The sequence below is a fragment of the Rhineura floridana genome, chromosome 15 (assembly GCF_030035675.1).
Source record: "Rhineura floridana isolate rRhiFlo1 chromosome 15, rRhiFlo1.hap2, whole genome shotgun sequence".
Classification (NCBI taxonomy): domain Eukaryota; kingdom Metazoa; phylum Chordata; class Lepidosauria; order Squamata; family Rhineuridae; genus Rhineura; species Rhineura floridana.
In genome coordinates, this window is record NC_084494.1 from 4,679,953 (window position 1) to 4,703,336 (window position 23,384).

The following is a 23,384-nucleotide window of genomic DNA, read 5'->3' on the forward strand; positions in this document are numbered from 1 at the left end:
GCTCAAGAACGCATTCTGTCCAAGCAAAAGCACTCAAGGAGGGTGTGGAGCAGGACCATTAAAGGGGGTGCTCTGGGGAGTGGGCACGGCCTAGGGAGAGCCAAGGGGGCTAGAGTCAGTGTCTCCCAGACTCAGTTTCCCAATCTTTATTCTTCTGTGGCTCCTGTTCTGGCCCTGATTGGACCCTGACCTGGTCTTCCAGGAGCCATACCTTGTATTTTCTAAGTTAGGCCAGACCCCAGCCTAGAACATTAGGTTGCTGACCATACCCTGGGTGCCAGCTCTCTCCTGCTTTCTGCTTGGTGCACCTTCCTCCACTCTTGCTACCGTCTTCCCTGACTAGTTGCTCTCCTTGCTTCAAACTCCTCCTTCAAATTCCAGCCTCTGCTGCTGCTTGTGTGGCCCATGAACTACCCTAAACTCCAATCACACTTGCCAATAGATACAAATTCTGCCACCACACAGCCCTGGCAGCCTGACTTCTGGAGCAGGAATCCCTATAACAAGGGTTGCTAACCTTTTCTCTTCTGCATTGACCCATGGCCAGCCCTCCAGGGGCCACATGGGCATTCTTTTCTTTCCATCCAAAGTTAGTCTGTTGCCTTCCTTAAGCACCCAAACTCATTCTGTTTGTATTTTCTTTCACTTTTTTCTTCTTTTTAAATTTTATTCTTAATTTATTATTTTTCTTTATTATTCCTTCACTGTCAAGATCCTTCAACCCCCCATCCAAAAATACCCCAAATACATTTAATTTGCTTACCAATGTGATCAGTAGGTGATGCTGACTTCTATTCACTTCTGTTGTTTCTATTCTTTTAACTTGCACAGGAGGGCCCCGCATGACGGCGTTCTGCTTTAGGGCATTCCACTCAGGCGGAATTTTCCATTCATTTTCAATTTTAAAGGGTTTTTTCCCCGTTTTGCGCTGTTTTCGCGTCATTTTTGCGCGACGCGGCCCATTAAAGTCAATGGGGTTCCACTTTATGGCGTTTTCCGCTTTACGGCCAGGCTCTGGAATGGAACCCGCCATAGAAGCAGGGCCCTACTGTATTCACTATTGGCTATATTGTTTCTCCCTCTTTGATGCCTTTCACTGCTGAAGGCATGAATGCAACCAAGTGCTTTGGGGAGTTTTTTAGAAGCCCCAACATACTTCAAATTGGTAAAAGTTACCCGGGGCACTGGGGGGAGCCCAATGGAAAAAGTGGGGGAATGTGTGGGTGGTGGGATTGCCAAAATAACAATAAAACCTCTTGGTGGGCCATATACTGCAACCATCCCTGCCCTGTAATATACAGTAGCTTGATGATGACCATCAAATTTCGTCTGGGAACCTTTCTTGTCATGAGCCAGCTGTTATGATCAAACAGGCTTAAGCTTAGACCCGTATCTAGAAAAGCATAAGAAGAGCCCTACTGGATCAGACCAAAGAAGCATTTAGCTAGCCATCCTGTTTTTCCAGTGTACTATCCGGTGCCTGGGGGAACTCCGCAAGCAAAAAATGAGTGCAGTATCACTCGACGAAGCAGCTGCCTCTGATACTGGTGGCGCTATAGCCATTGATCCTCCTTTATCCTCCATTAATTTTTCTAATCAAATATTAATTAATTAATCTAATCAATTTATCCAAACTGGTGGCCATGAGTACATCTTGTGCCAGCAAATTCTATTTTTTAACTATGCACTGTGTGAAGAACTTTTTTTTTGTCTGTCCTGAATCTTCCAAACTTCAGATTCTTCAAATCATCCATTATTGCAATATGCCATCAGGCTGCCTTTGAAGGCCGTTCATCTAAGTGCTAACTTGGGCTGGGCAATGGGATCAGATTTCACCCGTTTTGGAATAGCTCCATTGGCTCCCAATTTGTTTCCCAGCTCAAATCAAATTGCTGGTGCCTGCTTACCTTCTAAAAGCCCTCTGCTCTGGTTTGTGACCCGGTGCCTCCCATGCTTCCTCCTTCTGTGTATCAGTCCTCCTTTCCACAGGGGTCGTCGCCACCTGAGGCTCTTTTCTATGTGTTCCTCTTGCCTTTGAGGTTCAGTGGGTGGTAGCTGGGAAGAGGGCTGCCTTGGTGGCACAGTTTTTAAGCAGATGGAGGAAATACTTTTTGCTTTGTTTGTTTTTATATATTCTGTTTGAGTTTATATTTGCTGGGGTTTGCTGCTGTTTCACTTTGTGTGCTGTTGTTCTTACTTTTGTTGTGTTACATTCCTTCTTGGGTAGAAGCTGCCTCTGGGAGCATTGTACCTAAGTGTAGCAAAGGAAGGAAGGAAATACCGGGCCCCCAGCCAACTGGCCCAAATGGGTCGTCAGAGTCCCAGTCCAAGGCGTTTTGCTACCTGATTCCAAGAGCAGCATGGTGCCTCCCCAAGGAATTTTACATCAATACTGGCAACAAGATAAGGTCCTTCACCACACCTGAGGGCAACTGGCTAGTTTTGGGGGCACAGGAGAGACCATGTAGCACACACAGCTTATGGACACACACATGTCCTCCCAACAGAAGGATTCAACCAGGGGCTCAGGAAGAATATCTGGGGGGTGGGGAGGGCTGTCCCTGCTGTCCCCCACCATTTGCCACCTGAGGTGGCTGCTTCACCCTGCATAATGGTAGGGCCAGCTCTGTGGGCCTCATATATTGCAGAACTGTAGGAAGGTTCTCTGTCTTCTGAAGTTGGCTGAGATTTGCCTTCCTGGCCCAGCAGAGCCTGGGTTCTAATTTTGCAAGAGCCAACATAGGTTACAATGCTGTTATTGTTTTCCAGCTCCACCACCAAGAGCTTCTCTCTCAGCAGCAAGATGTCCTTCTAGCCACGCAGTCAGCTCAGGCCTTCCTGGACAAGCAAGGCCATAATCTAACTCCAGAGGAGAAGCAGAGGCTCCAGGAGAGGCTGGAGGAGCTGAGGGACCAGTACGCCACGGCCTTGTCTCAGTCGGAGGTGCAGCTTAAGCAAGCACAGGCTCTTCGTGATGAGCTGCAGAAATTTCTCCGAGACCACATGGAGTTTGAGGCTTGGCTGGAACAGGCTGAAGAAGAGTTGGAGGGGATGCGTGCTGGAGACGGCAGCCTCGAGTCCCTTCAGCCCCTGCTCCGCCGGCAAGGCAGCTTTGCGGAAGATGTGATCTCCCACAAAGGGGATTTGCGGTTTGTCACAATGTCTGGGCAGAAAGTGCTGGACGCAGAGACGGTGGTGGCTGGTGGTGCCGGAGGGCCTTCAGGACCTGCGGTCTTAGCCACTGGGACATTAGTGAAGAACAAGTTGGAAGATGCCACCAAGAGATACAGTGCTCTCCATTCCAAGGTACTAGAACTGTTAAAAAACGATATGGGTCTGTGAATCCAGGCCTGAGCAGACCATAGGACTTGAGTTTATTTATTTATTATTTATTCAAAATATTTCTATCCCGCCCTTCTACCCTGTAATAGGGCACTCAGGGCAGCTTACAAAAATAAAATCAAACACGTACATAATAAAATTGTAAACAATAAAATCACAAAACATTAAAATACATTATACACACACACACATATATAGGGAGTGGTACTAAAGGGGACTACAAGGGTAAAATTTAACGTAGAAGGCAAAAAATCAGTGTCAGGCTCTACCTTCAGTCCCTCCCAAAGGCTCTCTGGAACAAGATCGTTTTCAGAAGTGTCTGGAAAACCATAAGGGAGGGAGCAGAGCAGACATCTTGGGGAAGGGTGTTCCAAAGCTTGGGGGCCACAGTTGAAAAAGCTCTCTGCCGCGTGCCTGTCAGTCTAACGTCTTTCACTCCAGGCACGCAGAGGAAACCAGAGGCAGATGATCTTAAATCTCAGGCAGGTACATATGGGCGTGAGCTGTCCCTCAGGTACATTGGTCCAAGGCCGTTTAGGGCTTTAAAGGTCAGAACCAGCACTTTGAATTGGGCCTGGAAGCAAATTGGGAGCCAGTGGAGTCGATAAAGCACAGGGGTGATATGCTCCCTGCGCCATGCTCCAGTTAACATTCTGGCTGCTGCATTTTGAACCAACTGTAATTTCTGAACCGTTTTCAAAGGCAGCCCCACATAGAGTGCTTTACAGTAATCAAGCCTCAATGTCACCAATGCATGTGTCACTGTGGCCAAGTCAACTGCCTCCAGGAATGGACACAGCTGGTAGACCAGTTTGAGTTGACCAAAAGCCAACTGATATTCAAACAGCAGGGCAGGATCCAGGAGGATTCCCAAACTGTAGACCTACTCCTTCAAGGGGAGTGCAACCCCATCCAGAACAGGTTGCAACCCCGTCCCTGGTGCAGTTTTTCCCTTGATCAGCAGTACTTCCATCTTGTCTGGATTAAGTTTCAGTTTGTTAGCCCACATCCAGCCCTTCATAGCCTCCAGGCACTGGTTTAGGATGAGCGCTCGCTCCCTGCAATCAGGTGGTAAGGAGAGAGAGAGTATTTATGGTTTGTTTATAGCCTTGGCATATAATATTGGACTAGGGGTTGGGAGATGGGGAGTTCAAATGCTCCCTGGGTGACCTTAGGTCAGTCACTGTCTCTCTCATATCAGCCTCACTCACCATTGATGAGAAAATGGAGAGAAGAACCATGTACTGCCCCTTCAGCTCTTTGGAGGAAAGGCGAGATATTAATGGAATCATAAGCTGTTGATTGCAGCAGAGTAGAAAGTGGGTTTGCTGATCCCTCATGATCTGCATGACTGACCAATTTGCCATCTTGGCTATCCATCTGTGCATGGGTTGGGGGGTGGGTGGCATGGATGTTGCTATTGAGCTGTAGCCGTGGACTGACCTCAGAAGCATTTTTGTCTTTTTTTCTACCCGTGTCTTGCAGTGCACTATGCTTGGTTCCCATCTAAGCATGCTTCTGGATCGCTCTCAGCAATTCCAGAATGTAGCAGAATCTCTCCGGATGTGGCTACAAGAGAGTGAAGAGGCTGTGGCAGCCCTCCTATCGGAGCCCGTTTCTTCAGACCCGGTCATTTTGCAGGGGCAGCTTGCCAGTGCCAAAGTAAGCGAATGGGGCTCAGAGTATAGCTCTCCTGACTTAATCCTGGAATTGAAGTGGCTGTTGTCTTTCTTGCTCAGTAGTCACATTCCATTCCATTTCATTTCAGTAGTCACAGAAACAAAGAACAAGTGACACAAGTCTGCCTTTTTACTTGCCGGGGATTTGATTGAAAAGCTCCTGTCCTTTGGCTTACTGGAATAAGGTGGCCAGTTAGGCTTAGTGTATGGGCTTGTTGGTTAAGTATATGGCAAACTTCCCCAAATCGCTACTCTCCAGTTGTTAGACTCCAACTCCCATGGCCCCAGCCACGGTAGGCAAAGGCCAGGGATGATGGGAGTTGTAGTTAACATTCGGAGGGCACCAGGCTGGGGAAAGCAGGTATGTGGCAGTGCTCGATGTAAGGTCCCAGTCATGGAATGTGGTGCTCCCCCACCCCAAAAAAAGCACCAACACATGCAAATGCTCAGTACTGAATGTTTCATGCATTCATTATTTATTTCATTTATTAGTCTCCTAATAAAAAATATTTCCCCAGATGAGGTATAAAGTGATATAAACAAAATTAAAGGAATATCACAATTCAAGAACAAACCCGTATAACTCACCCAGCAACAATTCAACAATAAAATCAGTGCAACATAAACAATACACATCAGTAACCAATGACCAGTTCAGTAAAACAAATTATTTGCCATCAGTGATGGTAAAAATAGAGTATCTGTGATTATTACAATATATTATTAAAATATGAGCATAGGAAGCAGTCTTATACTGTCTCAGACCCAGTCCATCTAGCTCAGTAATGTCTACACAGACAGGCAGCAGCTGTTCCTGGATTCAGACGGGGGCGTTCCCAGCCCTACCTGGAGGTGCTGGGGATTGATCGTGAGACCTTCTGCGTGCAAAGTAAATGCTTTACCACTGACCTACAGCCCTTTCCTAACCACAGCCAGGATCTCTGTGTGTTAGACGCTGTACTAAAGAACTGCTGGCCATTCTTAAGGTCTGTCTTTGCTCTGATTCCTACTGTGCTCTCCCTTTCTTGTTGATTGCAACAGCGTCTGCAGGAAGATCTTGCAGAGCATCAGGTGCCTGTAGAGAAGCTAGAGAAGGCAGCCCGGTCCCTCTTGGAAATACATGAAGCGCCCTTGCCTGACCACAGAGGCATTCAGGAAACTACAGGTAATGGTGGGGAATGTTGTCTAGGGTCAGCTGCCATCTGGCCCTTGTTGCTCTGAGGGCTTCCCAGGGGGATTGTGGGAGTGGGAAGGTGCCGTTTGAGTTTTCCACCTCTGCCACCAAAATGCCTTGGGCTGGCCCTGCTCCAAGGAATGACATTTCTCAGCCTCCATAGTCTGCTTCTTACGTGGCTGAATGACTTTTTCAGGCTGGATCCCACGTGATCCAGTTGTGTATTCTGTTGAAAGTCCTCCACCTTCCACACCCTAATTTGTAATTAATCTGGTGTTCTTTCAGATTCCCTTCTGAGCCGCTTCCAGAGTCTGTCTTGTCGGATGGCGGAGCGCTCAGATCTCTTGCAGAAGTCCATTGCTCAGTCTCAGAGTGTCCAGGAGGGGCTGGAAAGTCTCCTTCAGTCCATGGCTGAGATAGAGAAAAACCTCCAAAGGGGAGGTGTGGCTGCTTTCTCCTCCACCTCCATCCAGGAGGCCCTTGCCACAAACATGGTAAGCTATTGTTTATTTGTTTTCCTTCTGTGGTTTTCGTCCCAATATTTCTCTGTAAAATACACGTTGTACATTTTTTAAAAAGTATTTTTATGCACACTTTTTAGTGCCCCAAAACTGCATTGCAAAATCTGGGGGAGTGCATCATCCAACTGGGAGCTGCTTTCCAATCCACAAGAAAGTTCAGGATTGAGTCGGTCTGCTGTGAAATGCAGGCTAAACAAATTCCTCCCCTTTCTGAACAATTCCTTATTGTAGCATGTCTACCTGTCCTTATGTGTCTATGAACAGAAGCTGAAGCAGGACATTGCCAGACAAAAGAGCAGCCTTGAAGCCACCCGGGAGATGGTGACCCGGTTCATAGGGACAGCTGACAGCTCTACAGCTGCTGCCCTGCAGAGCAAGCTGGCTGAGGTCACAGAGCGCTTCGGTAGCCTTTGGCGGCAGCAGCAGGAGAAGCAGGATGCACTGAAGGGTCTCCTCCCTAAGGTGGAGCAATACGAGCACCTTTCTGAGAAGCTGCAGCAGTTCATGGAGAGCAGGACGCGACTGCTGGCCTCAGGAAACCAGCCAGATCATGACATTGCTCACTTTGCCCAACAGGTCCAGGTGAGAAGCTGTGGAATGGGGGGGGGGGCTGGGAGGCTGTGCATAGCTCAGTAGTGGAGCCACAGAGATATGTATACAGAAGGCTCCAGTTTTGGTCCCTGGCACCTCAGGGTGAAAAGCTGGGAAAGGCCTTTGGCTGAGATACAGAAGAGCTATTGCCAGTCAAAGCAGGCCATTCTGGACTAGATGATCCAAAGGTCTGACTCAGAATAAACCAGCTTTACGTTCAGTGTCTGATGAGGACTACTTCTTGGATAAGTAGTATTTTTCATCATTTTTATGGCACTTTGTCTGGGGGTTCAGAATACATATACAATTAAAGGTCACAATAGCTCTGCAAGGTAGACCAGTGTTAGGGCTTAACTTGAACCATGAGTCGCAGAGCTTGGCCCCAAGAAAAATGTTGACTGCTAGAGCATGTGAAATAGCAATAATATCCCTGAACACGTGGATCAGGGCACAGGGCTTGGGGTCAAACTAGATGTTAAGTTAACTGCATGGCTAGTAGCCATGTGAGGTTTGCTTCTTTCATTCATTCAATCCTAGGGACAGTGGGGTGGAGTTTTGTAGGACTACAACATGCAGGGAGGGGTGGTTTAACTATTCGCTCCCCACCCCTGATCTTGATGCTGCAGATAGCTTTAGGAAAAAAGCTCCCTTTGGTTAACGGTTTCCCCCCCCATGTGCTGTGACATGCATACTCTGCTGCCGAAATTGCTTCCCCTGCCCCAAAGCATCAGTTAGGCTTGAAAAGTTGCATGAGGAGCCATCTTTGTGCAGTGTGGAATGCGCTGTGAGGGGCAGGTTAACCCTTCCATCCCCAGCCATAATCCCTGCAAAGATCATGATGCCTTTTGGCAAAAAGTCTCCTGTGGTGGTTATGCGGGGTTGTTTTTGTGGATATATGTTTTAATGAATGGTGGGTGTTCTGTTTTTTTTATGGTATAATGTATCTGTGTTCATGTTTTTAAATATTGCTTGGAGACCTTTGGGTAGCAAATATTTATAATGCTTGAAAAAAGTGCCAATGATTTTCAAGCCTAATTGCTGGGAAAATTGTGTGTGTGCGTGCGTGTGTGTAGGTGTTTGTGAATGTGTGTGTGTGTGTGTGTGTGTGTGAGAGAGAGAGAGAGAGAGAGAGAGAGTGGGGTGGCCCCATCCACTTTTTGTATTGGCTCTGCTCATTTTGGCATATGGTGCCCCCCCCCATCAAGGCTAGCCAAAAGGGAACGTGGCCCTCAAGCTGAAAAAGTCCCCCCTCACTAATTTAAAAGATATGCACTCTGCCTTTCCTCATAGGAAGTCCAACACAAGTATCATGACAATCAAACCATACATTAACAATTCAAAAAACATCAATTGCAAAAACATTAAAACAGTAGTGAAACAAAGTCCAGCAACAACATGCCAATAGCAGGAGTAAGAAGCCATTTTTTAAAAAGCAGATACAGTTAAAACCAGTACAGTGAAACACCCATCAACAGTCCAGATATCTTCTTAAAAAGGAAGTTTCCAGAAGGCCATCCCTCTGCATGTGATCCTTGAGAAGTGCTGGAAGGATGTAGAAACACGACATTGGCCACTGGATTTGGCTTTCTCAGTCACAGCAGCTTTCTGGCCCTTAACAATTGCAGAGATTGATTGTGAGCATGTCAGAAATTCCCGAGGAAGACTCAGGGCTGGCTAAATAAGATTCTCAGAGGGTGGGAGTTGGGTGTCCCCTTGTAGGTCTGTGCCACTTCCCATCACTTGCAGGTGCAGAATAAATTGCACAAAATAAGGAAGAGCCAGGAAAGGCTGCGTGATTTCGACAAGCCACAAAATCCAGTGTTTATTGTTGCAGAATTTGGGTTAATGTGGCAGAGAAGTTTCATTTTATTCTTTCCATTTAACACAGAGGGCACAGCTTTTCCCTTGCAGCATGTCCTGGCTTCCATAATTTTGCAGGTTGGGCACACTTTTAGTTTTCATATTCCCCACAAGCTAGGCATGCTGGGGGGTTCACTGGCATAGATCCCTTCCTAGGGATGGGTGAATCAGTCAGTTTTGATTTTTCTGTTTTTAATTTTTTCCAATCTTAAGTCCACTTGTCCACATTTCTACATCAGTTTCCAAATTCTTTTTTTAAAAAGTCCTCATGAAAATTTGTCAGCATCTTAGAATTGTAGAATTGGAAGACCATTGAGTACAACCCGCTGCTCAATGCAGGAATCCAAATTAAAGCATACCTGAGAGGTGGCTGTCCAGCTGCCTCTTGAAGGCCTCCACTGTTGGAGAGCCCACCACCTCCCTTGGTCATTGGTTCCATTGTCATACCGCTCTGTTAGGAAGTTTTTCCTGATGTTCAGCCAAAATCCTGCTTCCTGTAATTTGATTCACCTTTAAATGTGAACTGAACTGAATTTCTCCCCCACCCCCTCCATACACCATCCCCAGGTCACACATGGTGACCAGGGGCTGCCATCAGTTGTGCAGTCTCAATAGGTGGCTTCCTGCAGTGAATTTGAGCTGTGTGCTGGCCCGTGCTCTTTGTTCTCAAGGTGTTATTCCCCCTCCTCATTTTTACCCCTCTTGTGCTGCCAGGAACTGAATACTGAGATGAAGCAGCACCACGAAGACTTGGACACGTTGGAATGTCTGACCACAGAACTGAGCTCTTGTGGTTTTGCCGCAGCAGGCTCCTCCTCACATCAGCAGAAGGTGCAAAGTTTACGGAAAGACTTCATGCAGTTGCAGAAAGCAGCAAAGGAAAGGTAAGAAAAGGTCTTTGCTGCTCCGTGTTAGGAAGATGGTGATGAGTGGATACCCTGCAGAGACTGCCAGGTGTAAGACCATAGCTCAGTGGCAGAGCATCTGCCTTGCATGCAGAAGGTCCCAGGTTCAAACACTGCTGGCATCTCAGGGTAGGGCTGGGAAGGACTCCCTGCCTGAGACACTGCAGAGATGCTGCCAGTCAGTGAGGACATTAGTGAGCTAGATGGACTGATGGTTTGATTTGGTTGTAAGGCAGCCTCCTAATGTTCCTGCTGGTCAGAGAAGCTGAGGAGATCTGAAGGGCACAAGCCATACTGAGGCAAATCATCCCATATATACCCAAACGCTTTATTCTGAAAAAGGCTGTTGATGTTGGGCTTGTTCCCAGACACTTGAAGACAGCCTGAAAGAGGAATCGCTGATGCTTGTGACATGTGTACTCATCCCGCTGTCATCTCTGGTAAATGGGTTTTGCAGTGTTTTCTATTGTCAGATACCTGAAAGACCTGGTTGACTAGAGGTGATTTAAAGAAAAGAAATAGGCATATACTCCACGGGGGGGGGGAGGAAGTCTCATAGCATCACGTGCAGACTTGTGGGATACGTTTTAGCCCCAGGTGCACTTTTTATGTATAATTTACAAATAAGTAGACCTACAGGGATGTCCTCATAGGACATTGTCACAATTTTAATCTGTGTAAGTCCCTAAATTTCAGCCAGTTACCACTTACCATGTTCCTTTTGGAAGCAAAAAAAACCAGGAGCCAAAAGTAGCCCAGCAAAAAGCCCTGGGTGCAAATTTCTGCCTCTTATTGTGTCATTTACACATGAGTAGACTTACAGGGTTGTGCTTCCATGACATTGTCGCAAATTGTCACCTGTACAATGTCTCCAGATTTCAGCCAGTTCCCACTTACTGTTTCCCTTCTGCAAACGAACCCCCCCCCCACTGTGGTCCAAAAATACCCCAGTTTACTCAATAAGCATGGAGAAAGGGCCATCATGTACTACTCAGAAAAAATCTACCTCCTCTGAATAAGTGTTTTTTGGCTCAAGGTGCTTTGGTAGTGTCAAGCACACTTGTGGTGACGACAAAAAAAAAGTCTCTGGGCTCCAAAGTGACCCCATCCTTCCGCTGGAAATCTCACTGGAGTCCAAGTATGCCCCAAAATATATTTGATGTATATTTAAAGTCGCCAGTGCTGTTTTCTGACATTACGCTTGGCCTAAGAAAGCTGTTGCCCTAATATGGTTCTGGAATTTTACTCTTACTTGAGTTACTGTTAATCATAGTATTGTGAGGTGGCCCAGGGAGGTGAAGCCGGGTGAAGGTGAAGTGGAGGTCCGCAGTTGGTGAGCCAAGGGATCTCAGATCATAAACAGTGTTAAAAAAATAAAATCTGTAGTGGTAACAATCTTGTGAAGAAGTGCTAATTGCAGGGTGCCCCCAAGTAGCAGGCTGCACTGGATTTCCTGCCACAACGTGGGTGGGTGGGCATCATCCTCCCTGGGCATCCTCATGCCAGGGAGCTGGGGGAGGACCCTTGGCTTTGCACACACCTGTTTCATGAGAGCAGCCTCAGAATCTGCCCTTGCCACACGCAGCTGATGAGTCAGGCAGCCCTGCCTCTTGTCCTCTGTCAGGAGGTGTCTTTCAGGGAGTCAAGATCAGGTTTCATAATATGAAATAATAATGCCACTGTTACAGCTTCATTCCTTTCCACCATTGCAGTTTCCAGTTGCTGCGGTTGGTGTGAATTTTTGTCAGGCGTTAGAGGAGGCATGTCAAAGCCAACCTGTGGGTTCCCCAGAGTGGCAACCATTGGTGTCTAGGCCTTCTGCCTCTCCCAGTTTTTTAAATTGAAGGCTTTCCCCCCTTAATTTGGGGGTTATGACTGTGGGGAGTTGCCTGCTTTTTTGCCTGCTTTTGTTTTTGAGGGGGGTATAGGTGTTTTGCCTGTTTAGGGGGGTGGGATCTGAGCTCCAGCAGCTTTTCTTTTGTGGAATGAGTGTTTTGTGGTGTCCATGATAGAATCATAGAGTTGGAAGGGGCCTTGTAGGCCATCGAGTCCAACCTCCTGCTCACAGCAGGAAATCCACAGCTAGAGCATCTCCCGCAGATAGCTGTCCAGCCTCTGCTTGAAGAGTTTCCAAATGTGCCCCTGGGCCACAAAGATTGAGGGGGTCTAAAGCCTTGGGCACAGCCTGGCAAGGGCATGTTCCATTTATTTCTTTGCTGCTGGTAATGAGTTAAAACCTGCTTACCACACACCAGAGAGAGAGAGAGAGAATGCAGTTGTCATAAACTGACATTTTGAACATGAGAAGCTTTGAGAGAGGCTGTCATGCATTTCAGGCTCAGTGTTCTGTCAGCGTGACTGGGAGACAGTTGCTGGATCTGCTTCACAAGAGAATTTAGTCTAAACATCTGCTCATCTTACCAGGGGGAAATAACCTTGTTAGGGCCTGATCAGCAAAGAACGAAGAACAGAGCATGAAGAGGCTGGACTTTTCCTTTCAGACCGTCATGTGTTGGCCTGAGCAATGATATCCTAAATAGGTGACCCAGTGTTGCCAAAGGGGCAGTAATAATGCTTAGCCATTCAGACGTTGTCTGTCTCAATAATCCTTACACAACAGCCCTGCAAGGTAGGGCATGTTGCAGATTTTGGGAGCTGGAACTGAGGTTGAGGCACTTAGCTTACTGTCAATTGTTGTGGTTGCAAACTTTGGAGTGAAACAGAATTCATGTGACAGAATGCATGCTAGCAGAGTGCTATGAAAGCTGGCCCACTTTCTCACCAGCCTGCTTTTTCTTGACTTCTCAGAGAGAAAGGTGCATCCTCTTGCCGGGAACAGTTGGATGAGTTCCGAAAACTAGTTGGATCCATCAAGCAATGGCTGAAAGAAACAGAGGGAAATATCCCAGCCACGGAGGCTTCTTTGGGTACCCATGAGCTGGAGAAGCGGATGCAGCAAATTGAGGTGGGCAGAAAGAAAGAAAGAAAGAAAGAAAGAAAGAAAGAAAGAAAGAAAGAAAGAAAGAAAGAAAAGGCCCGCCTAGGGAAGGTGTGCTGTTGGAGCAGAGGCCAGCTTGTTTTGTGAGGGAGATAGCCAAAGAGCAAAACAAAAAAGGCTTCCTGCATGTGGGCTGGTGTCCTGGTGTAGAGCCTCTTCTTCATAAACCATAGAGACTGGATTCCTCTGAAGCTGCAGTGAATGCAGGAAGCTGTTTGTGGGAGGGGGCACTTCATCTCTCTGGTCTTCCTGTGTTCCTGCAGTCCAAGATGTGGTGTACTCTGCAAACAAAGAAACCACAATTCTACACACACACCCTCAGAAAAAGAATCTTGAGATCTGTACACATTATGCAAATTGTATGACTTGAATTCTGTTTTATATTCTATTAGTGTACACTGTTCAGGCAGTTTCTGAAAGTAGAGCGGTTTATAAATTCTGAAATAAATTAAACTAAATAAATACATGGGGTTGCCCAGATGGTGATGCATCGGGCCATGTGCCTTCAGGCCATGTCCTGGGCCATGGTAGGTTTATTTCAGTTAGTTTATTTTGCAAAATATATTCTGTTTCTGCCATTGGGCTGTGGGAAATAGGGTTGTAGAGCACCAAACTCTCATCCCTGAACGCTAGAAATGCTGCTTGTTCACTATACCAGCCTTCCCCAACCTGCTGCCTTGAGCTGATGGGAGTCATTGCCGTCAGGTTGGCAAAAGCTGCTCTACTTCCACCAGTCCCCTCCCTCATCTTCTGAGTCATTGCGGGATTATGTCCCATCCATCCAGGCCTGTCTTCACATTACTATGTGTTTCAAATGAAAACATGAAAGCTGAAATTCTCCAGATGTTGGATTCTGCATCCAGTAGTACCTTTGTGCACTGGAACAGATGAATAGTTTGTCTTGGCCCAGAATATTTCAGAAATTCCCCTTTTCCCTACAAACCTGGCTGAGAACTTTCCTTGGAGGCTCCCCCCTCACCCATCGGATGATGTTCATTTGGTGGGTTGTGGCATCCAGACTGTGGTATGCCTGGTTCCTGTATTGCCCAGTCTTAGGCAGGCATTGCAAACAGTTCTATTTCAGTGGGCATTTTTTAGGACTAAATGCTTTTAAATACATTCTGATAGTTTTCAATGTTCTAATGTTATTTCATTTGCTGGTTGTATAAATTCGTACGCCACTTTAAGTACACATTGAAGTAGCAAATCAGAGTATAGATTGTGTGTGTATGTGTGTGTAAATATATATATATATTTACACGTATGTATGTATGTGTGTGTGTGCACCCAGCCAGCGAGGTCTTTGCACATTCTGCCCATCTGTGGCCACCTCCTGATGCCTAACTGTGTTGTCTTAGCAGGTGATCTTGGAAGAATGGACAGAGAAGGGAGTTCTTGTGGATGAGATCAACCGCAGAGGGACGGCTTTGGAGAGTTTGATAGTTGAGATTACGGCCCCTGATGCCCAGTCTAAAGCAGGTGGGTGAGACGGGGGGGAGGGGGGCATCCTTTTCCAAAGCCACAGAGACAGCAAGGGTCCCTCCTCCTCTTTGGCAGCCAGCCTGACTTCATTTGCTGCTTGGAGAGTATTTGTCCAAGCCATAGAAGTCTGAGACTGGGGGGAGGAGGGGGAAAAGTAGGTCACGAGGGTTGCTGTGTTTGTCACAATCCATGCAGAATCTGGGAAGGGAAGTCGTGCCTGATTTTTTGCTACCCTGTATTGTGTTCACATAGGTGGTCAGAGCCTACAGGGAGGGGCACCTCAGTCCCAGACTCTAACAAGGATCTTAGGAAGGCCCATCTCTGCCTGAAACGTGACCTATAGCTCTCTGTTCAGAATAAGTAGCTTTTGCAAACCTGGTGTCCTCAAGGTGTTTTGGACTACACCTCCCATCAGCCCCAGCTGTGCTGGTGGTAGGTCAAAACATCTGGAGGGTACCAGGTTTGCAAGGGCTGCTCTGTTTTTTTTTATTTGTATTTTTTTTGGGATTTTCTGTTGACCTTCATCCTTGATTCCAGGACATTTTGTAACATATAAAACAACAAAATACAATATATTGTTATAACAAGTCAAAAATCATCAATGAAACAGTAAGTAAATCAGCAGTAAATGAGAATTCCTGAAGTATTTAATATATTAAAAGGCCTGGCAAATGTGAAAAAAGAAAAGAAAATAGGGAGCCCTGCGTGGCCCCATTGAATAAACACCATGGGGTTGAGCAGTTGTCCCTAGCTTGATCTTCTGTAAATGGCTCTGCAAGTAGGAATGGAACTAGTGTGTCTCCATGCCCCCAACTCCTAGCCCACCAAGTCAATTCAAAAGGATATATGGTAGATGATACTGAAGGTCACTGAGCGGTTCAGGATAATCAATAGGGTCACACTATCCCCTGTCTCTCTTGACATAGATAATTAATCAGGGAGACCAGATTGGTTTCTGTGCCAAGACCCAGATTGAATTGGGTCTAGATAATTAGTTTCACCCAAGAGAAGCTGCAGTTGTGTGGCCACCTTGCTAGGGTACTTGAGTTTGGCCTGACGAACGTGCTGCTGATAATCAACAATCTTTTGAATAAAACCTGAATCATCATTACTTTGAATGAAGAATTTAAAATAAGCATGTGAGTAAAGAAATCCCCTGATGAAGGCTATATAAGATTAGCCGAAACGTGTTGGGCTTTTTTTATACAATTTTAATTTACATAAATGGAATAAAACTGTGACTTTTTACTCAAGCTTTTTCGTCATTCTGGGCACCTCCCTCCATTCAACTGTTTCATTGAATGACATCCACTCTCTACCTACCTCATCAAGTCCAATCCCCTGCTCAATGGAGGAATCCAAATCAAAGCATTCCCGACAGATGGCTGTCCAGCTGCCTCTGGAAGGCCTCCAGTGTCGGGGATCCCACTACCTCTCTAGGTCATTGGTTCCATTGTCATATGGCTCTAACAGGAAGTTTTTCCTGATGTCCAGTCGAAATCTGACTTCCTGCAACTTGAGCCCATTATTCCGTGCCCTGCAGTCTGGGACGATCGAGAAGAGATCCCGGCCCATCTCTGTGTACCAACCTTTCATGTACTTGAAGAGTGCTATCATATCTCCCCTCAGTCTTCTCTTCTCCAGGCTAAACATGCCCAGTTCTTTCAGTCTCTCCTCATAGTTTCTAGTTCCCTGATCATCCTTGTTGCCCTCCTCTGAACCTGTTCCAGTTTGTCTGCATCCTTCTTGAAGTGCGGAGACCAGAACTGGACGCAGCACTCAAGATGAGGCCTAACCAGTGCTGAATAGAGGGGAACTAATACTTCATGCAACTCCCCCATTCCCTCTGTCTTAGTCTTATCTGCCAGGCACATAGCAAGTTCAGAATGAAATGAATATAGTACAGATTATTAAGGTACAGCTTAGAAAAAACACCCATGTGGCTGCCCAATTGGATCATTTCCAAGATATAAAAATATAGCATCTAATACATTTCAGAGTGTTAATCATTCGCTCAAGCATACATAACTGCCAACAGTGCAAATTGGTAACCAATGCATTCTTTTGCACATAAAACTATAAAGGGGTCTTCCAAACAACCTGGCGGCTATAAACCAGTCTCCTCTCTTACCTTGCTAAACCAGGGATGGGCACAAGGTAGGTTGGGATCTACTGGGAGATCTCTGGATGATTTACAGTAGATTGACAAGGGTTATTTAACCACAGCAGCAATAGAACAACTGTTCTCACCTAAATTAGACTGCTGACATGCAGAAAGCTGACCAGGAGTGGATTTTTGGTTGAAAGGACTGTGAACTCAGTTCTGTTCTGGTGCTGAAAGCAAATTCCTCGGTTCAGAATATTTCAGAGGCACTCTGCTCTTTAATTCTCATTGTATGTCTTTTCCATCTGGCTCTGGCTGGTGGATCTTGGGGGGTTTAGTTAACAGTCTGCCTTCACCTGCTTTAAACCACATACAGCTCCCCTCTATATTTGGGACCAACCCAGTAGGGTGGAGTGGAGATGGCAATCAAAACTTGAGGGAGGGTGAAAAGAAAACTGTGTGTTGTAGAATGTCTTGTGGTCTTGTGCTATGCTAATTTTGTTTATGCTGAGGGCTTCTTTCAATCATGTCCTTCCATTCCAAGATGGATAGTGGCCTGATTCATACGTGACTTGGGCAGCGTAACAACCACCAAAACACTGCTTTTGTGTCGATGGCCTTCCACTTTACAGTGTTAATATCTGCAAAGGCCAGTCACATGGGTTTCCAAGGTGACAGGATTACTTCCTGCTGCAACACCAAGCCACACAACTACAAGGCAATAGTTCTTTGGTGTCTGCCTCGTTGTTGTTACCCAGGCAACAGCAAGGAACTAAGCTTCAGACAAACAGCAAAAGTGAAGGTTGTAACACGTCACTACCAATTACTGAGACAACGAACCACCATCTCAGTGTGTGTGTGTGAAATGATTGTTTACACGTGACCTTTATCATAGGGAGGCTCCATGAAATGGCCCGCATGTTTTCCCCATTTAATCTGGATTTACCCTTTCTGGTGGAAACCTGACAGGGAAAAACTCACTATTGCCAATGTCCCATTTGCCATATCTCAGTGGCCTGTTTGCAGATTCAGTCCCTATCTAAAAGCACCCTCAGTCACGAATATCCATTCCTGTTCCATCATTTGCCAAGCAGACCATTGGGTGGAGCTTGATTAAACGTATCTGGGCTCTGTGTGTGCATATGTGTTTTCTCCCTCCCCTTAATCACTGCTTCTCCCCATTCTGGGCACGCAGATAAGTATTTCTGTACCGGCACACAACTTGTTTGGTATCAGGGTCCCAAAGAAACCAAATAGTTAGATTGTGCTCAAGTGAAGAACCAATACATGTAGGGTTGTGGCAATAGAGACCACCCACTGAGACATCACCACACATGTGACACCCCCCCACACACAAAAAAAAGAAATTGCCAATGAGTTTCTGCAGCAGCAGTGACTGCAGATGTATAACGAGTTATTTCTACTTACTGGATTTTCTGTGGTAATGGGAAGTTGGATTAAATGCTTTAAAAGGTATGGGCTGGCATTTTAATGACAACAATGTCATTTGGATGCTACAAAAATCCTGTGGGCCTGAGCAGCACTGATTCCATAATAAACTCCTGTCTGGAAGCAAGCTCGGGTCACATCCACTCTATACATTTAATGCACAAGGCTTCCCCAGAGAATCCTGGGAGCTCTAGTTTGCCCCTCACAGACCTGTACTTCCCCGCACCCTTAACAAACTACAGTTCCTGGGATTCTTTGGGGAAGCCATGTGTTTTAAATGTATGGTGTGGATGTGACTAAGGTATGACAAAGGTAATGTGTAAACTGGCCCTTTGCCGTGAGGGGGTAAACTGTGATCTTGGTAGTTGGCAGTGATATGAATGGATTTACCTCAGATGTTGGTCTCAATTTGTGCTTAACCCCTTTGTGGCACCCGAGGAGGACTATGTTCTAACTGCAAAGAGCAGAGCCTACACGTGTTTTCAGACATCCGTATTGCTAACCTGTTCGTCTCTGTCGTTTTGCCTGTCTCCTTGTTGTTTTGCTTAGGTTCTGTGCTGCCGGCTGGGGGAAGTTCTGTAGGCAGCGTTAATGGATATCACACCTGCAAAGGTGAGATGGAGAGCCCAGCCTGTTTTGTGTGCTTGTGTGAGTGTGTCCTGTGGTTGGTGTTGTCATGTTGGTCCCCTCAAAATAACAGGAAAGTCGGCTGTTGTTGGTTGCCCTTACGAAAATCAACAATATGCTATGGACTACTGAAGTTAAGAAGAGCCTGGCTGCTGGGTCAGGCCAAAGGGAGCCCGTCTAGTGGTCCAGCCACAGCAGCTTGCCCCACTTGCAAGTCCCAGCAACTGGTTTCAGAAGCGTGCTCCGTCCTCCATGGCTGGAGATGTGTTTGAATGTCCATTTTGTCCCCTGCATTCAAGGCAAACTGTCAGCGGTAGAGCATCTGTTTTGCATGCAGGAGGCGCCAGGTTCAGTACCTGACATCTCCAGGTAAGGCTGGGAGAGACCTCTGACTGTCACTCTGAAGAGCCACTGCCAGCTAAAGTGTACAAGATTGAGTGGGAGGGAAAATAATGTGCTGCTCTAATCCCAGAGAATGCGTCCCCTCTGTTCTGACTGCCTGAGGGAAGAGGACATACTGAAGAATAAAAACTTTCCAAGGGGTCTTTCCCACCCATTTCCAAACCTCATCTTGTGTCCAAGAAGGATACCTTCCCAGAGTAGTCTAATTGCATTACCTACAAATACCTGCCCTGAATAGTGAAGCTTGCCCATTGCTCTTCAGGCAAAGATGGGTGGCAGTCAGAGCAAATCCTGAGAACTTCAGGAAGAGCCTGTATGAAGTGAATATTTTTGAAGTGTTTTATTTAGGGAAAGGTTTTAGAACAGCCATACAACTAGGGCTGATAGGAATTATAGTCCAAAACATCTGCAGGACACCAGGCTGAGGAAGTCTGGCTTAATAAAAGAGCCTTCACCAGCTTAGTCTGAGTGGTTCCTTCCAGGGACAGTTATATATGAGGCAAAATATGGGGCAAATAATTTGGGATTTCCTCTTCCTATGTCTTTTTCTGAAGGAAGATCAAGGTAAAAATGTGGAAAGCGTACACTTGTATGTACAGTATGTCGTGTGCCTGTGTGCCATGCAGGCATCAGCCACTTCCCACTGAATCACCTCAGCAGGTATGCTCAGGCGTTGTGTCTTTGCCAATGTGAACACATCTGTAGACTCTTATCTCTATATTACCACCAATATAGAAATTAAATCATTTCTCCAGCTGAAATCCAGTTCCTTTTGTTGTTGTTGTTGTTCAGATTTGACAGAGATCCAGTGTGATGTGTCAGATGTCAACCAGCACTATGAGGGGCTTGGTGCCACCTTACGGGGGCGCCAGGAACAGCTATCAGCCATGTTGGCAAAGATGAGAGAAGTCCAGGAGGAGGTGGGCTCTGTGCTGAAGTGGCTGGAGTCGAAGGAGCGGGCCTTGACAGCAATGGAAGCTTCCTCCTCGCCAACCAAGTCGGAAACGATGAGAGCTCAGGCAGAGCACAACAAGGTTCTATAGTTATTTATGTAGCTGTACATGAATATCCTGCTTCTTCATCTTGTTTGAAGCAGTTCATAACAATATAAGGGAAGAATATCCTCATAGTGGGTATTGACTTGTAGGGGAAGTTTATTTATTTATTTATTATACTTGTATACCACCCCATAGCCGAAGCTCTCTGGGCGGTTTACAGTAACTAAAAACAAATACAATTTAAAATACATCTTTTAAAAAACAATTTAAAACACAATTAAAAAATTTAAAACAATATAAAACACATGCTAAAATGCCTGGGAGAAGAGGAAAGTCTTGATCTGGCGCCAAAAAGATAACAGTGTTGGTGCCAGGCACATCTCATCAGGGAGATCATTCCATAATTTGGGGGCCACCACTGAGAAGGCCCTCTCCCTTGTTGCCATTCTCCGAGCTTCCCTTGGAGTAGGCACCCGGAGGAGGGCCTTTGATCTTGAATGTAGTGTACAGAGCTTGGAAGATTACTTTTAAAAAGTAATAAATTACAGTTACAGTTACATGGCCCCCAAAAAGTAGTAATTACCATTACAGTTGCTCTGAAAGTAACTGATTACTTTACTTTTACTCAGAAGTAATTGCTACAATTACATTTTAGTTACTTTTTAAAAACAAATTGCCTACAAGGTGCTGGCCTTGGCTGCTGCACATCTAAGTAGCCTAAAACAACATTAAAAATAAGCACACACACACAGAGGGTAGTAGAATATTTTTTTTATCCGTAAGATTAACAGAGTGGCATAACAGAATCTCACATCCCCTCACCCCACCCCCAGCAATGATGATACCCCAACACACATATTTTTGTGTATATATATATATATATATATTGCCTCCAGCTCTTTTCTCCTTCCACTCCTGTCAATTTTTAAACAATTGTTTTCTCCACGCCATCTCGCTCTCCACCTCCTCCCTCGTTGCTTCTTAAGCACCCACAGAGCATGAAGGAAGAGCAACGCTGCACAGAAGCCCAATTTGAAGCACATGATTTTTATTCACAAATCAGAGGAGCGGAAGACTTCCCCTGCTCCCCCCCAAGTAATGCCCAAAAGTAATGCTGGAAACATTACAATTACTCCTCAAAAGTAATGAAGTTACTACTCGTTCTATTACCAGCACAATGTAATGAAGTTACCCACTCGTTACTCAAAAAAGTAATAAATTACAAGTAATTCGTTACTTGTAACTAGTTACTTTCCAAGCTCTGGTACTGTACGGGTGGGTTCATATCGGGAGAGGCGTTCCATCAGGTATTGTGGTCCCAAGCCGTGTAAGGCTTTATAGGTCAAAACCAGCACCTTGGATTGAGCTCAGAAACATACAGGCAGCCAGTGCAAGTGGGCCAGAATCGGTTTTATATGTTCGGACCGTCTGGTCCCTGTTACCAAGTTGCAGTGAGAACTGTGGGCCCCTTCAGACTGGTGCTTTTTTGCAGGTCTATTCTGCAACATGGCATCGATTTATTGTAATTGATGAAGGTATTTTTGTTTTGTTGTCATTTGTGGGCATTTTGTCACAATGATAAAATGTGAAATGGATCCTTGAATTTTACCAATTGTTTATTTTTAGTTATATTTTGAATTATTGTAGGATGACAGTGGGTTTTTTTGGTATATTTTGTTATTTATATGGTTGTAAACCACCTTGACTACAGTAATGTAGAAAAGTGGTATACAAATTAAAAATGAAATGAAATATAAAATAGCTTTCAGTGTAGAATATCACCGAGATGCTCTATTGGAAATTGTCCGTTTTTATAGATTTGGCATAGGAGGTACTCATTTATGAGGCTGATCTGACTGATGAGACTACAAAGCTGTGTTTGTAAACCCATTTTTATGTGTTGTGCAAACTTTTATGTGTTACGCATGTTTCAAATTGACTTGCCTTGAGAGTCCATGTTTATATGGTTTTGTGTGTGGTGCTGTATTGCTAGTTACTCTTGCAAGTGTTCTTGAGAGCACTGTCCTTTTACGAACAGTTCAAATATTTTAATTGTGGTGATTTTATAGTACTTTCTAGGCTTTGCCCTTCGTGAACTGACTCAGCTTGGAAGGCATGGGGCTCTTAATTCCCTCATAAAGGGCGGTTCCTTTGATTCTCCACACCCCACCTTGTGATTTCCTGCTGCTTCATCAAATCCACAAACAAACCACATTCTGTGCCTAATACTATTACTATTATTGTCTCTTGTGGCTCTTCCCACCTTTCCCCACCCTGACAGGCATTTCTGGCTGAGCTGGAGCAGAATGCTGAGAAAGTACAGAAAGCAAAAGAGTCTCTCTCTGGACTCCTGGAGAAATATCCCGAATCGCCAGAAGCAGGAAACTGGAAGCGGATGTTGGAGGACTTAAGTATGTGGCCCAAACACCTCTGAAGAAATCATCTGGGGCTGATTAAGACTCTGGGCCAGTTCTAAAGGCAAAACAGAGCCACCATTAAGCTGAAATGCGGTCTGTGGGGTGGGCAGTGCCTCAGCAATAGTGAAAGGATGGTAGGCTGAGGGGAAAATGTGGAAAGCACAACGAAGAAATAAAACAAGGCCCAGCCTTCCAGAAAGTTTTCTTACCCAAGCCCTGTGAAAGGAAGGAAATGGGAGCTATGAAAAGAGAACAGTCATTGCCTTACTGTGAAAGCTGCCCTGATAGTTATATTAAAGTGCAGCATAGGCAAGTGACAGAGAAATAAATGCACTCCAGCTGTTCCTGTTTACTAGGGGACAGTCTTCTGGTGCTGGCTCTACCATTAGGCAGAGTGAGGTGGCTGCCTCAGGCAGCAAATGCTGAGGGGCAAGGAGTAGCGGTAAGTGCGCTGTTGGACACCAGCCTGCTCTGTGCTACCTCAGCTAGCTTGCTGCCCTCAGGAAGACACTGTCCTATCACCAGTGTCAAAATAAGATCCAACTGCCAGTCCAGTCAACATCTGTATGTGAAATGAGGGGCACCATTTTTTCCTTTGCCTCCAGCAGCAGAATGGCTTGGGCCGGCCATGCAGGGAAGTCATTTAGAAATTGTGTCATTAATGTTCACAAATTGGCATTAATGTTCCTGGGTATCACCAGCTTCCTCCTAGGTTTCTAGAAGGGGATAGATAAATCCATTGGGCGGCAGACAAGCAGGCAAGGACATCCTTCTTCAGAGGCCAGAGCAAGCCAGGTTGTTGCAGAGTAAATAGATATGGCACCTATAGGAGGCA

At 45.7% G+C, this 23,384-nt stretch overlaps 1 protein-coding gene across 18 annotated transcripts in view; it reads left to right on the top strand.

Moving 5' to 3' along the window:
* Positions 1-23,384, top strand: part of MACF1 (microtubule actin crosslinking factor 1) — a 383,383-nt gene that overhangs the window by 239,309 nt on the left and 120,690 nt on the right. For 9 of the 18 annotated variants that reach the window (XM_061597825.1, XM_061597831.1, XM_061597827.1 and 6 more), the window contains 11 exons: positions 2,770-3,306; positions 4,828-5,004; positions 6,063-6,186; positions 6,481-6,689; positions 6,981-7,298; positions 9,882-10,051; positions 12,881-13,037; positions 14,429-14,549; positions 18,655-18,717; positions 19,927-20,168; positions 22,414-22,543. In XM_061597825.1, the coding sequence (XP_061453809.1) occupies positions 2,770-3,306; positions 4,828-5,004; positions 6,063-6,186; positions 6,481-6,689; positions 6,981-7,298; positions 9,882-10,051; positions 12,881-13,037; positions 14,429-14,549; positions 18,655-18,717; positions 19,927-20,168; positions 22,414-22,543 (2,248 nt within the window). The remainder of the gene's footprint in view (positions 1-2,769; positions 3,307-4,827; positions 5,005-6,062; positions 6,187-6,480; positions 6,690-6,980; positions 7,299-9,881; positions 10,052-12,880; positions 13,038-14,428; positions 14,550-18,654; positions 18,718-19,926; positions 20,169-22,413; positions 22,544-23,384) is intronic. The other 9 variants (XM_061597826.1, XM_061597841.1, XM_061597840.1 and 6 more) reach the window with 3 other exon arrangements.